The sequence below is a fragment of the Lepisma saccharinum genome, chromosome 25 (assembly GCF_977018435.1).
Source record: "Lepisma saccharinum chromosome 25, izLepSacc3.1, whole genome shotgun sequence".
NCBI lineage: Eukaryota > Metazoa > Arthropoda > Insecta > Zygentoma > Lepismatidae > Lepisma > Lepisma saccharinum.
Genome location: NC_139253.1, coordinates 37,627,721 through 37,645,089, shown reverse-complemented (window position 1 = coordinate 37,645,089; position 17,369 = coordinate 37,627,721). Strand labels below are relative to the sequence as shown.

At 37.8% G+C, this 17,369-nt stretch overlaps 1 protein-coding gene across 1 annotated transcript in view; it reads left to right on the top strand.

The window, feature by feature from the left end:
• Positions 1 to 17,369, top strand: part of nrm (neuromusculin) — a 541,650-nt gene that overhangs the window by 462,640 nt on the left and 61,641 nt on the right. The window contains exon 11 of the mRNA XM_083111557.1: positions 16,803 to 16,981. Within this exon, the coding sequence (XP_082967683.1) occupies positions 16,803 to 16,981 (179 nt within the window). The remainder of the gene's footprint in view (positions 1 to 16,802; positions 16,982 to 17,369) is intronic.

Here is a 17,369-nt window from a genome sequence, read left to right as displayed (position 1 = left end):
TTCCTTAAAATAATATAAGATTCAGCGTGGATATATTTTTTAAAATATATGTAAAAACATTTTCGCCTTAGCATCATGCTGCAATACATGCGATGAGGTAAAGGGGGAATCAGAATAAATATCATAGTAATTCATACTTTAGCTGGTTGCAAGCTTCTTTTGCTATTAAGTGCACCATATTTAATCCGTGAGACGAAGAACAAGAAGAATTTATGGGAAGTAAAGTGTTCATTAGAGCTTCAAAAAAGTGACTGTCAGTAGGATAGTAGTAGACACGCTGTCTTAAATATTATTATTATTATTATTATTATTATTATTATATGTGAGACACTTTGTTCGAGCCCCTCCCGAAATAAAGTTCTGGATACATGCCTGACAAAAATGTTTAGAGTTATCGACCACAATTTGAATTTGAATAGCCCTGTATATTACTCACCGGCAAGGGCATATCCAGGAGGTGGGTCCAGGGGGTCCGGACCCCCATAAATTCCTTTATTTTTCGTGGATTCTGAACATAACACCCACTAAGTTCTTTTTTTATAACTGTTTGGTACAGTAAGTGAAGTTGATGTATTTTGTTTAATAATACTCGTAAATGCAGAGCTGAAATACTAGAGACAAATACATTGCATTATGTACCAGACATTAAAAAAAACTATTGTCAATTTGTGAAACTCTATTTCTAGAAAAACATGATTCACTTCATATTTTTGTTAAATTTCTTCAACCTTGTAAGTTAAGCGGAGTTGTCCGGGTGAACCATCCCGAGCAAGTGATGTAGCCGCAGTTGAAAAGAGGCCTTGCTTAATTGTACTCCTTATCTGAGAAACGTTTTTCAGATTTACTGAACAGTTGTCTAAGTACGTATTTAGAGCAATCGTCACAATTTCGCCTCTGCTCTTTCTTAGCCAAGAGACGTCACAGAACTGCTTCAGAGACTTCCGAAGATTCCAGATAAAGAAGGCAGTGAAATATTTCATACTGCTTCTGAAAAGTGCCAACAAACATTCAATTCTGAAATTACGATCCGAAGAATAACAAAACACAATAATAATAAACGAGATAACTATCATCGTATTATTATAGATGGGGACACGCCATTGGCCTTGGAGGATGGCCAGCCTGGTTGGACCCCCCTCCCCCAAATGTTCTTTCTGGATACGCCCCTGCACACCGGTATTTCAAAGATAACGATGTATATGCACACACTTATGGAAATAGTTGAGAGTAGTGGTGGTGAATGAATTCCTTTTATGGGGTGCAAGGATGACCCTTTCCAGAGACACCCAAATGTTAGCCTCCATTCCAAGTAATCAGTACATTCTGGACTTCATTTTGCAGACTAGTGATGCTCTGGCTCTGGTCTCACAGCTAGTATAATCCTCTGTGAGGCTCGTGGTGCGTCGTCCATATATGTTTGTGATTGCCCCTTCATCCATGTCATCATCTTCGCGATTAACCAAAACTGACAGAGAAACGGAGTAAAACAAAGTAATCCAGCAATCGATCAAGTAAATCCTTTTGTCCCAAGTGTTTGCAAACGATGAGTTTCAACAGTTTCAATCAAAGTAGTTGCTTATTTTCGCATTGCCACACCTAGACGGCTTCATTCCTGGAAATGCTAGTTTGGTAAACATAAATTGGGCATGACTGACATGTCAGCTGACGGAACAAGCAAGAGCATAATGCAAAAGAAAGCTTGGTATTCCAAGAAACTCTTCTCCAAGTACGTGCACGCAGATGCAGCTACATTTACGTGTAAAAAAGGCATTCACTCCCGAGCACACTAATGAGCATTAAGATGAAGACACGCAAGTTTACCACCTACCCATCCTGCATGCTGATTTGATCTATTTATATCTTTTTCCTTTCATATTTTAAAGATAAGCCGGAGGAAGAAGGGCGGAAAAGAAAGCAAAAAAGAGAAAAAAGGAGAAACGAAAATCGCATGCAGATTTCAACTTGTCAAAAGAAGTATGTAGAGAGATTAGAGCGAAAATTGAGTTTCGGCGAAAAAGAGATGTAGTAGAAATAAAGTTTCAGGGCGAGAGGAAAGGCAGAATCAGATGATGGAAGGAGGTTGAATGCGATGGAAATTGTCAGCAACCTCGTACCTTTCACATAGAGAAGGGGTGGGTTAGAAGCTTAGGGGTGAGCTGAGTGAGGAATATAAAGGGGGTGGGAGGAAGGTATCTGGCAGTTTCTACAAGTTCAACTTCTTTTTCAAGAAGTCTGGGAGGGGAAAGATCCGACGAAAAAATGTCGCCAAGTGCAGAAAAAAGGGAAAGAAATAAATTTGGAAAAAAGGCTAAAATGCAACGTGCTCCTGAGAAATTGTTTTAATTTACGTCATCCAGGAAGTATTACAACGGAAGTTAGCAGCAGTAGCTAACAAGCACAAAATATAAATTGAGCAACTTCGAAAATGCCGGAATTACTGTGTTTCTTTTCCACCTCCGGCGAAACAATCGTTCGAACGTGCTTCTTTAAAGGAAGGTTCATTTATGGCAAGTATAGCGTTGCTCGACTCACAGCAGGCAGAGGAAGTGTCAAAGCAAAAACTACTCTCTGTTGTTCGCCAATGCAATTAGTACTCAACGACGAATGTCAAGAATAATCAATGAGACTACATGTCCTCGAATGTACTGTACATATACTCAAGCTATATCAAACACTAGAGGCTCCCTGATAACATGCCGGCAATTGTATCGCCTTGTAATTATGGGATTCAGATATCATTGCGAAGTGGTTCAGATCCGACTTTAAAATGCAGGTCCAGAGTTCTATCTGAGCATAAAATGAACTTTAAACAAGTATTGACCAAACAGTAGGAATCGGCTTCCTTTGAACTCCTATTATCTTTGCTCGAAAATAATTTTTCGAATCGTTCGTGTATCGCTTTGCGAGACACGGAATAGTTCATTCTTGAACTTTTGTGCTGATTGAGAAATACTCCGGCAGAACGCTTATATAAGTTTCGGCCAAAAACTGATATTTCTGCTTCTAACATAACAGATGATTCCAAAAATCAACCTATTAGTCCTGTTCTATTTAAGCCGGGGGGAAAAGTACTAGTGGAACGTTGCAAGAAGTAGTTCAGCCATGGTTCCAAATATACTGTCGGCGAAATTGTAAAATTGATGGGTCGGAAGATGGCTAAAGTAACTGTGGAAAATGACGTTGTTATAATCCATCTTTCGAAGATTAAGAGATATCCCGTTGTCCAAAACCAAAGTCTCTCGCGCGGCAACAACCCGGTCCTAGTAAGAGAGGAGGACTATGTCCCTGTGCCTACTGCTGAACGTCAAATGGAGCCTCCGAACGCGACAAACGATAATCAGCCGATTTGAAGATCCCAGAGGCCAAGACGGCCGCCTGACCGCCAGGGACGGCGCTACGGTGTGGCTAGGCGGGGCTGATGTCCCCCCAAAACAGTTCTCAGCCCCCCTAGAATTTTGTAATTTGGTAGATGCATTTCGATCGAAAACTTAAAAAGTAGAAGTTTACATTTTCCATTATAAAAATTCCATTTGGGCAAATACAATGTTCAAGTATGTATATTTTCTGGTTCGGTTACATCACAAGGTTACTTTATTACGATCTGTTGTAAAATCATAAGGAGAAGGGGAGGAGGGCAGATGCAAATATGCCTGGATAACAGTGGCCACTGATCATTTATTGCATACTTAAGTAATTGGCCAATCAGAGTCGACTTGCTACGGAATCTGCTGCCTCTCTATTAGTGGCTGTGAGATTGTGCTTTGATTGTTGGCATATGCAGCTAAATGTGTACAATTATTAGCCTCTGTAAATCACATGACTATATTTCTTAATAGGTCTAGCAGGTGTGACAAATGAATTTTATATGAATAAGTAGGACGACGTTTAAAATTTAAAGAAGTGTTATGTTTCTTTCCTGTTTGTTAGTTCCTCATTCGAGTACCGACAATTGCATGAGTGTTGGCGGTGTTCTCTCATTGGTTTCATCGTTACATGTATTCTTATTGCTGCAAATATTCGAGGGGGAGAAATATGATGTAAAAGAATCAAATAGTACACGAACTACGTAATTCTTAAATGCTAAGAATTGTAAAGATTAAAATTGGGTTCCCAGCCACGATAGTCTAACGATAAACCTGATATGAAGGGGTCCTGGGTTCGATGCCTAGGTGGAGGTAACATTTCATTAAGTGGTTCGAATCTCAATAGAAACTGTAGCTCTCGTTCATACTGTAGGTCTCTGTGCATACAGTGGACCTTAATACAAATCCAATCAACTAATCATTGCAATATGGTGCGAAAATCAGCATGCTTGGGCAATTTTATTGCTCGCAGTCCTAGTCCTACATGTTAATTAATTATCATTTATGAGGCTAGATAATAATTTCTGCAGTACCGTCATAGTGATATCCGTGCAAGAGAAACAATCTTTGATCAAATTCTGTTCAGTATTTATGCATAATATATTCTGAAATAAAATTATAATCTTCAACTGTTATTTTCACTAATCAAAGTGCCCAGTGAGAGAGTTGCAACTATATTCTTTACTTTCATGTCAATATATTTGTCTCCTAGTGGAGGGGATTTTGTATTGAAAATACCTATGTTTGTTCCTTGAGAGTGGCACATCCTAAGTGGAGTCGTATCCTCCCCATTTTTAGCCCTAAGTTCTGAATTCTAGTTGTTGAACAAGAAAACGTAAGATATTTCATCATGGCAGAGAAAATAATACCATTAACACATTTTCTATACAAGGGTGGTGTTACTTATTTGATGCCTACTTTATTAAAGTAGTGCCGCCGTACGAACCGGTCCCAATCACAGCACAGAACGGCTTTTTTGACAAAATCCTGTTTCCCTGCTGGCTGCTTCGGGGAGGAGTGTTTAAAATGTTGCCGCTTGTTGCCCAAAGAGGGGGCAGCGGTAGGTCTAATTGGCTGTTTGACAGCAAGTTCCTTCGTAGGTAAACACGGCAACAGAGGGTCACTGCCATAAAGGCTACAATCTTATCCCTCTCCCTGGTGTTGTGATTTAGACAATTTAGAGTCATGGCACACTATGAGGCAGAAAGGAACGAAAAATAAAGACCCTTCAGCACCTCCTTGCAATGGTTGAAAAATTCGAAACTGTATTTTACGATCTTTATAATCTTTGTGTTTTTGAAATATGCATACCCCTTGCGGCAAATCAAGTGTTAAGTTCGTAATCGAATTGGTACATGTATTATCTTTGAGAAAGAGACTGCAAAATCTTTGGATTTAAACAAGGTTGTTGCAGACGTATCTTATCGTTGTTTCTTGATGTGGTTCGTTTTCTCATTTCAGCAAAAAAGTCCTCAAACTGTTTACATATACTCTGTCCCAGGCATATCTGGAACAAGCGAACGAAAGCAAGTTTTGCGCAAGTTGTGATTCCGGGACTGACTAATCAACGCGTGTGAAGGAACGGGATTGCGTGGAGGGGGAAGAGCGACTGCCGTTACCAGACTTTCCAGCAGCGTGTACTGCTTCGCTCCGTCCACTCGCTTTCTCCCCTAGTACTCTTGTATTTATGCGCGGCCTTGCTCAGAGATACCCGGGAAAGAGCACAGAAATAGTGTTATGTATATATTTGTACGTATATCCCTAGCTTTTATTGTGTATCTTGTACTGTTCATTTCATATGAATAGTAATCAGTAAATATGTGTGTAATAGGTATTACTCAATAATGGCTTTGGAAGAGAAAACATTGACATGAAAGATCCGTGTCTAAAAGTACTTGTGTGTATGATGGAACAAAATGCAGTGATTTATCTTTCGATCTGACTATAAAATATTTCACTGGTAAAATTATACCGTATAAAAGTATTACGTAAATACCTTTAAGCCGGTATAAGTTAGCCCCCCGAGAATTTGACTCCGAAATCTATAGCCCCCCCCCCCTTATTTCAGGCTGGCGCCGTCACTGCTGACCGCTATGGGCAAACTCCATGAAACAGGAATCTCTTCTACCAAAGGGGGGTGGGGGTTGTCGTATACCGACCAAAGATGTACGCCAGACCTGATCTGTGTTATCATTGTGCGCCAGACCTTATTATTATATGTTGTCTAAAGTTATTCCAGTGTCTGTTTCCATCTTGTATGCTGTCATTGCACATCGTCCTTCGCGATGACGAAAGGACATGTAGTGCAGGGAGTGTTCGTTGCTATGTGCAGTACGTATGCATTACGTCATCTGGGAGGATAGTGTTTGAGGGTGCTCGTTGCTATGTGCAGTACGTATGCGCAGTCGTCCGTTGATGCATTACGTCATCTGGGAAAAATTGGGTTTGGTGCGGGGCACATTTAGCTACTAACACGTCGCAAAAATCGGAACAAGCAGGTTGTTGATTTTGTAGCGTTCGGTTTATTGTTATTGTATTTTTGTACTTGTAGACTGCAATCATGTCTAATTGTGCTGTAGCAAGCTATAAAAACTATAACCAGAAAACTAAAGGAACTGACATAAAATATCATAGATTTCCAGTCGATAATTGCGTAAGTAAACAGTGGATTACACGCTTTTGCATGTGATTTAAATCAGGTTGTATTATTTCCTCCACACTCCGGCATACTTAACAACCTGCACTCGACAATCTCAACTCTCACTTAACTAGGGCTACCATACGTCCTGGTTTTCCCGGACATGTCCTCTTTTCGAACCCTGAAATTTGCGTCCGGGCGGGTTTTTACTTTGTGTTAAAATGTCCGGGTTTTTACTTTTATCCAATCATCATAGGCCAGAGATCACGAAGTTACAACTTTTCGAATCATTAAACGTCTGATGTTGGCACTACTGGACGATGCGCTAGGCGTTAGTCGTTTGTTGTTACAGTTTCAAGTTCCGGTCGATGTGATTTCCGCGTCATTCGTTTGTTCGTGTTTCGAAGTGGAAGTTAGAGTTTGCGAACACGGTGCAAGCTAAATATGCCTAACAGAAACTCAGGCGCGGTTGGCCCTATAGCGCACAGGATCAGTGAACCCCCAGTAATATACGATAATCACCTCGAGAATGAACAATAAACAATGTATTTACATTTTCACATTATTGCGCTAAAAATTCTACACAATAAGTCATGTATTTGTGTTCGTAATACGGCGAACTCTTTTGCTGAGAAGAAGAAACCGCGAATCGGCCGACCCTCAGTTGAACCCCCACAGGACAGCTCGTGCCATTGTGAAAGCTTGTGCGGAAGCAGAAGCTCGAGGAGGGTATAGGGCAAAATACATGGGACAGGATATTGCAGTACCTATGTCTCCACCCAACGGTCATGCGCAGTTCGTTCTCTCGCAGAAGCCGCGGGACAAGGCTCCGTTCTGGCTGCTTCCTCCCTTCCAGTGTTGCTGTGTGGGGTTCAATTTTGAAGCGCACACATTACATATTCAATCTTCTCTTGTATCATTTTTGCACCGAACTTCTTGGAATAAATGCAAGATTGTGGCAGAGATGGATGAGTGGAAACAAATAAAAGCTGGAATTAGATGCGATGAATGAAAATAATGGAGATACATTACCAAAATACCTCGTGCATGGATTCAGAGGTTTTTCCTTAAAGGTGGAAACACTTCCGGCTCGCGAAAGAGAAAGAATGGCGTGACTCGCTGTCGCTCGGTGTCAATGTCTCAAGTTTGTTAGTTTTTGAAGTGCTTGGATACTTGTTGGAAAGTATTAAGTGATACTGCGAGTGAAGCGAGGGATGGACTTTACCTAGTTTATGTCATTTGATGCAGTGTAGGCGTTGCTGTCCGCGCAGGTAACAAATGACCGATAGAAATGCACATAATTAACGTAAACAAACTTCCTTGTCCACTGAAAAAAAGCGTGTGCTGGTCGACCAGCCCCAAATTTGAACAAACTTGTCGCGTATCAATGACAGGGTCTCAGGTTCGATTTCTAGTATGCACATGCCATTAGTTGCCATTTCCCTTTAATAAATGTAGGACCAGTTCTGATTTGTCGGCATGGACGTCCGGAAGGGGAATAGGGGCCGCCACCATGGAAATTGAATGTCAACCAAAAATTATATATTACACGCATATAATTTAATTTCAGTCACAGTAATTTTTGGTAATTATTATAAAAGCGTTGCAGTAACTTCAGACTGAAGGAGTGTTTTTTGCTCCTCCTGGGAAAAAAATATATTATTTGCCCCTACTTGAGGACGTCCATGATATTCCAACAAAACTCAACTTTTTTCATAAAGGCACAATTTATTGTAGTTTCAGCCCTAAATTTATTCGCACACCCCTACTATAAAACCTTATACTCCCAGATAAAAAAAATTCTGGACAAATCTTTTAAGCCCTCCCCCCATCCTTTTTTTAGGCGAATGATGTCTATTTTGCGGAAACTGAATATATGTCACATGACTTCAGTGAACCCCCGGTTAAATAATGCACGAACCGCGCCTGCAAAAACTGCAAGTTTACTAATGAGTTACAAGAAATGAATAATATTTTATTTAATGGTGATAAATTGTGTGATTTATGTAATGTTTTCGTGTTTGTGAATAAATTGATGGTGTGCGTGGCTTTCGAAGAAAATGTCCTCTTTTTAGCATTTCAAAATATGGTAGCTCTAACTTAACACCATTTTTCAGCAGTTGCTCAATGCCCGTCTAGCGTTAACTGGCACCTAAAAGCACGAATATTAGGTGCGTATTCGTATTCTGGAAATGTTATGTTTTAGCATACGTATATAAACAACTTACACCAAGGCAACTTAATATATAAGGTAGCGCCATCCGAAAATTACCGATCATGCACGAGCGCGTGCCGTCCCATGTAGTAGTATACTTTGTACATCATTTAAATCCTTAAGGAAAAAGAATCTCTAGTGAAATGTAGAGAAATGTTCTCCAATGACAACGATGACGAAACCATGAATGTACACATTCTAAAGGTGAGTAAAACTATCTATCTACACGAAATGTACACCATGCATAATTTGCTTTTCCGCAATCGTAATCTGTAATCTTATAATGAAAACTATGTAATATTATTACAAGTCACTTCCGTCGCCGTTGGTGTGAATGTAACATTGCAAATAAACAAGTAATGTTTCCGAATAATAACTGGCCAAAGAGAATGCACGTATAATTTTTAGCAGCTCCCTTACCATTCATACATATGTACAATGATCAATGGTAAATGTCTGTTATATCGGAGACACATTTCTTCATTTTTACAGAAGAAACTACTTACGGAAATGAGTTTCTGTAGTATTTTGAAAGTTCTTGGAGGTATTTCCTCACCGTAGAATGCTGCACAACAAGTAGTAAGCACTTTTGATATAATAAACTTGCATTTTGTGCAAAGCGACAACATTATGCCGTTGTTTCCATTATGTACCTGCAGATGGCGCGAGCGTCGAAAGTCATGCGGTCTCGCCAGTGTTTCCAAACGTGACTTTTTTTTACCAGAATTTTATTTATTTAATTTTTTTTAACTATGCTTACCTAACCTAACCTTGCCGGAAATGTTTCGTGGGGCTATCGTGAAGGGTTTTTGGGGCTATCGTGAATGGTTTTGGGGCTATCGTGAATGGTTTTTGGGGCTATCGTGAATGGTTTTTGGGGCTATCCGTCAATGGTTTGTGGGGCTATCTTGAATGGTTTTTGGGGCTATCGGGAATGGTTTTTGGGGCTATCCGTCAATGGTTTGTGATGACATAGTGAACACGAAAGTAGGTATTTTTCGGTTAAGAAGGTTCAAACACTGCATACCCCACTCCAAATCGACAAAACACAAGCATGACGCGCGATGATCCACACCTGTGCGCGCTGTATGGTATGTTCCGCAACGGAAGAAAGGACCCAAAAGAATTACTCGTAATGTGAAAAATCGAAGTTATTTTCGTGTAAAAAGCATGATGGCACCTTCAACTATGTTCCGCAATACACAATTGGTAAGTACGAACCATTTAAAACTGAAAATATTCGATAGAAATGTGTCTCCGATATAACAGACAATTACCATGATCAATTTCCGAATGGTGGCGTGTTTTGTACAAACGAACACTTGCATTAATAACCTTTCAAGCAACTACATACCTGATGGTATCATGTACATAAGACGTAAATGCCAATCTTTAAAGAAATGTGTATTTGAATATTTGTGATTTTGTATTTTAACTTCCATAACTGGCCAAAAAAGGCAGGTTTACTGTTAACAAGTATCCTTTTACGGTGTTGGCACAGTGGCGTAGCGTGATTCTATGAAAGGTGAAAGGCTTCCTTAGATAAAGAAAACCCAAAGATATTTTAACTAAATAGAATCTATTGGAATGTAAGTCATGCATGGGCATACTTTTCAAACACAAAATGCACACACTCTATGTTAACAATAATAGCATATGTATGTATTACTTAATGAAAATTCTCATTTATACTGTAACTCGATCCGACGATCCTCTAGTCAGAAACCTCAATCACGTCGTCGTAGAATCGGGAGTTTCTGGTCAATGTCTCTGGCAGCTCCTTTTCAATGGATATCAGTCCCAAGTCAGGTTTCCTTGCCTGAGTCTATGTGCTGCGTTGAAATGTGTGAATCCTCTTCAGTGCAGAAAACTATTTTTTCACCGACGAGCTTGAGGCAGGAACAGTGATGAAGAATTCAGTTAGTTTGTACACTTGTTCAACAGGTTCATTCAAATGGGTAGTACGCAAGTACTCATGAAGTTCAAACACACTCTTTACTCGATATTCGGCTTCAGAATAAATTACCTGTAGCTCAACTTTCAAGTGGTAGCAATTGACAAATTTCGCATACAGCTTAGTTAAGGACACAAACTCTTCTTCTGGAAAGGCCATGTCATATTTTTATTCTTATTATTCTTTTTCTTTCACTAAGAAGCCATTTGTGGGAAATGCGTAGGATACAATTTGCAAATGCAAATGCTATCGAGAATTTTATTCATTATCATGGTTATGATATTTGCGCACATTTTGAAAAGCATATCAAGCAACTTAGTCAAAGGAAAAGGTAAAACAAATCTGTAAATCATAACGCTAAGTATTACGCGTATACTTTTAACATTACAGGCAACTGGGATGCACGCGCCTAACTTTACGGCGCTGCCGGATCTAGGATTGCCAGACATTCCTCTTTTATCTTTAACTTCGCTGCTTCTAATGAAGGTAATATACAACATTAAACCATCTCTTTGTTAACTTAATAGTTAGTTTACACATTTAAAATGACACCCGTTTTGTTAGCTAAACCTCCCGTCAAGCATTGTTGAAACAACACGGGAGTTGATTTTCTTGGTTCTCTTCCGACCGTGGCAAACAGACACAGCGGGGACAGAAATCTCGCCAGTTAGCACCCACTGGTAATGCGCCTTACAGTGCGTGAGAATCCGGGCGCCCTGTCATTGGTTGAGAAGATACTACGTAAGCAAACACACCCGCCATGGGCGAGTCCAAATCATTTCTTCCATTCACCCGCACGTAAGTCCTCTCAAGAAGCCTTACAGAGAAACAACTCGAATCAAAACAAGTCCTCAATTGTTTCGTTAAAAGTTCTGCTTGAAGTCTGATATTGCTATGTGTGTTCAAGCGATAAATACGGGAATAAAATAAGTTTTCTTCAATAATTTCAACTTGTAAGGTGGACTCACAAGCCTTACGTGGGCACTACGCCGCTGTGTTGGCACCTATGTACAATTAACAATTTCCTGATGGTTTTGTGCGGGTGTGCATAAGATTTTTTTGTTTTTTGTCATTCTTTACAGGAAACGTTTTATGCGAATTTCAAAGTATTTAAAAAAAACTAAAAAACAGGAACACTCTTACACAGTATCCTTACGCCGGTGAGAAATATGTACAAGGAACAATTTCCAAGTGGTGTTACGTTTCATACATGGACGTCCGCAGGAATTTTTCCAGGGAGGGGCAAGGAAGGCATTTTTTTTCCAGGAGGGGGCAAACAAGACAAATTTTCCCAAATAATAGTGTTGTTCCCTCAAAAAAGATTGCTTAAATTTGAATTTATCATATTCATGCAATAATCAACATATATTATTGTGGCTGAAATGAAATTATATGTCAAAAATATCATTTTTGCTTGACTTTCATTTTCAAGGGGGGGGCCGTGGCATGGACTGGACTCCCATGGTTGCATAGGAACAAATAAATGCACCATCACAAAGGCTTGCACAAAACTGTATGCCTGAAGATGTATAAAACGTAAATCCCAAAGTTTTTTTTCCCTTGGAAAACATTCCCATGGATTTAAAAAAAAAATTCCCCCGACACAAAAATATCTGGCCCGCACACCCCTAGATCCAACAGTTATTTTACCTTTAGCTAACTTCAACACATAGTGGCTGTCATTGCTAGTAGTTCATCAAAGACCTTCTCTCTTTTAGGGTGCATGCATCATGTACTTTAGCTGGCATCCCACATGCTCATGTGTTTCCATATGTCCATTGAAGATTTTTTGTTAGCTTTAGAGGACTCCTGGAGGAAGGGGTGGTCACCCCATTTAAAACATCAGAGAAGGAGAGGGTTGTCATTTACCCATATGTTAATGATTTATTGTTGGTTATATTGATTGAGTTGGTGTTTTTTAAGTGCACTTTAAAGTGGGATTCGAATCGGTCTGTCTTTCCACCGGGTATCGGACTCGCGTCCCCTTGATTGCAAGGTTATGTCTTGGTTTTAGATTACCTGGCCCTCTCCTTAATCTATCTGTATCCTGTTGAGCTTCATGGGTCTTCCTTAATCAAATAAGTTTAGAAACTTTGTGAGAGATATTTTCAAAATTAAAAAAGAAACTAATATTTCATGGTCAGTGCCACAAGTTTATAAGGTAGAGGGTGTCGTACAATGTCAACTACAAAACAGAAGCTTACTCACAGACATTTGTTTATTTTCACTTAAAAATAAAATATTTGTTAGGGATAACTAAAATGGGATTTTCAAATTGATCAGCTATCGATTAACATAATTTTGAAAGACCAGGATAGTGAGGTTGTGGCCTCTTGTTTCCAGGTAGTTGGTAACATATTTCATATTGTCTTTCCACCTACCTGCCATTCTTTTATTAGGAAAGCTGGGTCATAGACAAGGAGTAAGGCTTGCATCACCCCCCCCCCTTCCCCTCCCCAATTGGCATATGACTGGTAACACAACAAAAGCGATTGTTGATACCAAATTTGTTCATAGTTAGCAAATTCCTCTGCTCTGCAATGCAAGTAAATACCACCAGTAAATCCCACATGTTCTGAACACATAGTTGGTATTGATGAAAATAAGAGTTGTGTACAGCAACATTTCTAGTAACCTCGTAACTCCAAACAAAAATGATGATACGGTAGAAGGTGAAGAAAAAATTAGTGTCAGTGTCACGGACAGGCCTCTGAAAAGGAATATAAAAAAACCAATCAAACTAAGGGACTCTTTTTTATGGTAAGTGAGAGTCGGGTGGTGGACAATCCAATTCATAATTATGATGTGAGATTAATCCACGAAAATATTCAAACACGATTATTACGGCAAGCCAAGTTAGGGATACCACCTTGTAATGGAAATGATATCTTACTACTGCATTTGAACATTAGATCCATTAGAAATAAATTAGATGAACTAGAAATATTAATGGGGGGAATAAATAACTGTATTTTAAGCATAAACGAACACTGGCTACGGGATGAAGAATTGCAAATATATGTACCTCCAGGTTTCAGGTTAATTACTGGCTATTGCAGATCAAATATGAATCATGGTGGTGTATCACTATATATCAGCGACAACCTAGATACCAGCTTCAAAATCTTAGATGTTAGTCAGTTTTGCATAGAATGGTGTTTTGAAGTGGCTGCTATGTCACTGCCAAATTTAAGAACAATTGTTATCTCAGTGTACAGAGCACCTGAAAGTAATGTAGAATTTTTTATCGAGTGTGTGCAAAATATTATTTCGTACCAAGACAAAAACTTTAACAAACATAAAATAATTATTCTTGGAGACATCAATTTTGACATTCGAAACAGTACCCCTAAGCAAATACATCTTCTAAATATTTTAAAATCTTTCAACTATTACTGCGCAAACAATAGGCCAACAAGACTAGACTCTTGTCTAGATAACATTTTAACAAACCTAGATAAATACTGCTATGAGATAGGGATATTCAATACATTTTATTTAACGGACCACAAAGGCTTATGGTTAAAATTGAACAATAATATACCTCTGAATACTATACATAAACAAATTAAATCTGTTAGACTAATTAATGATAACAGGCTGAATATACTAAGAAACAAATTAAAAGACGTTGATTGGATTCATTTAATTTTCTCAAATGCAAATGTCGATGCATTATTTGAGAAATTTATGAGCACCATCTCTGATATATGTAACGACTGCTGTCCTAGAGTCCAAAAAAAGGAGAAACCAATTAAAGCTAAACGCGAACAAAGACACTTAGGTCAATGGTATAATCCACACTTGAGTAAATTAAAAATCTTGCTTATGATGTATTATAATGGATTTAAAAATGGTAACACAGATAAGAGCAGATATATCAAATTAAGAAATATTTACAGATCAGAAATTAGAAAAGCTAAATGCACAGCAAATGATAAATTTATTAATAAATCCAATAATAAATGCAAAGCAGCTTGGAATGTCATTAAGGCAGAATTAGGCAGAGGGAAACCCAGAAGAAAAGAAAATGTTCCGATTACTCCAAGCGAATTTAATGATTTCTTTGTCAGGGTAGGTAACAAATTGGATACAAACCACAATTCTATGAATCAATTTGATTATGAATATAATAATCTCATGTCACAAAACATCGGTAACATTTTGACTGACTTCCGGTGGCATGAGACCCAACCTGATGATATTTTAAAAGCAGCACAAAAACTAAATAATTCAAAATCGGAAGACTTTTATGGAATGTCGAACTTTATTTTAAAAAGAATCATTGATATTCTACAGTACCCACTTTGCATTCTCATAAACTGGATGATGTATTGTGGGCACTTTCCTTCCTGCCTCAAGCTCTCGGTTGTCATACCCGTGTATAAAAAGGGTGATAAATCGAGCCCCGACAATTACCGTCCTATATCACTTGTTCCCATTGTCTCAAAAATTATAGAACACTGTTTATATAATCAACTCGATAGCTATTTCACAAATAATAATTTATATACAAGTGCACAATATGGTTTCAGAGCCCATTTATCCACTGTGAAAGCGAATGAAACCATTGTTTCCACAGTGTTAGATGCATTTGAATCCAAACTTTCTGTAAGTGCAACACTTATCGACCTGAGTAAAGCCTTTGACTCTGTTTCCCATCAAATATTAATAAAAAAATTACACTTCTATGGCATCAAAGAAACTGAACTTGCTCTAATAAAATCCTACTTATCAAATAGACAACAAATGGTCACTGTAGACAACATAAAATCAGAATTCTTAAATATAAAAAATGGAGTTCCACAAGGTTCTGTCCTCGGCCCATTGTTGTTCAATATTTATATAAATGACTTACCTAATATTATTCCTCATAAGACTGTTTTATATGCAGATGATACCACATTCCTTACGGTGGGCAGTGACAAATTTACAGTTGAGAAGCTTGATAAGGAAATAGAGGAAAGGTCCACTTTTTGGTTTGAAACAAATCAACTTACAATTAATGAAAATAAAACAGAGAAAATATTTTTTACATTAGGAAATGGCCATGAATGGACTTCTGTAAAACTTCTTGGTTTACACTTAGACTCCAAATTATCTTGGGAGTCGCAAACAAATCACCTATGTTCCAAACTTGCCAGGGTGGTATTTCTACTTAAAAAGCTTAGAACATGCATTAGCAAGGACTTGTTGCTGCAATCATATTATGCATATTTTCATAGCCTTCTGACTTATGGAATTCTCTTGTGGGGAAACTCATCTGGTGCTGGGGATGTATTTATCTGGCAGAAAAAAGCTTTACGAAGCATGGCAGGAGTCTTTGATCAGTCTGTTTCCTGTAAAAATCTCTTTAAAGAACTAAAGATAATGACTGTGCCAAGCTCATATATATTTACCTGTCTAGTGTATACAAAAGAAAATGTACATAATTATAACGCAAGACACACTGTGCACAGACACAATACAAGATTCTGTTACAAGCTCGACACACCATCAATCAGATTAAGTAAAACACAAAATAGTTACAAGTATTTAGGAATTAAGTTATACAACATGTTACCAGAAGCTGCTCACAGTGTCTCTCTTAAAAAATTTAAAAGTGTACTTCAATCCTGGTTAAAAGAAAAGGTCTTCTACAATCTAGAAGAATTCGAAATCCATCCCAAAAATGATTTAATATTCTAGAATGTATTGTATTGTTTATTTCCTGTTTTATGAATTATTGTTATGTATATTGCCACTGCCATATTTATATTATTTCATCGTCACTAATATTATAATTGTCTTATGTCTATGTACTCTTACTTTATATATGCATATACTCTCATATTAGTATCTATAACATATTGGAGTTCCATGTAATCCCTCTCTCTATATATAATTATATATTTACATATATACAATAACAAATATGTAACCAATAACTGACGACATCTATTGCATTGTACAATGTCTAACGATGAATAAATATATTGTATTGTATTGTATTGTATAGTGTGCTGCTTGCTGAGGACAGTCCACTACTTAAACAAAAGTTTTGTTTTTCCCCTAGCAGATAACAAAATCAATGAATGAACAGGTACGAATTTTCAACATCACTAATATATAACTTTCTTTTATAATTTCCAGGTACCAAGACAACCAAGAATTAGTTCTCACAGCAGATAGATATGAGGGAGGAACTGTTAATGAACCTAACCTACTTATAAAAAATTCCTCAAGATATGACCAAGGTGCCTATCACTGTGTTCTTGAAAATGATATTGGCAAAAGTGAACCAAGTAATGAAGTATTTGTCTCAATTTTTTGTAAGTACATACATGCAAATTGGTTTAAAATATTTTTTCCATTTCCAAATTAATATTGTTTCAGAAACTGATTTTGAATCTAATATCTAGTGTTATGTTAATATTAAAATAGATTGGATAAACCAAGATTTAAATAATAAAATTTAGTAAGGTGTAGTATAAATTATGGAATATAGTTTATATTTTGTAGACCATCAAATGTCAAGCCTAGGAACATCCATCATATTAGTTTATTGATGAAGGAGAGAAAAGATAAGGTTTAGTTGTTTCTCTATGAAGATCAAACTTGACTGTAACAATTATTAACTCATTAATTGCTGTATTTGAGCTTTCATTACAAGTTTAGAAGGTCAAATCATGTAATAAAATGCCTAACAATATGATATAC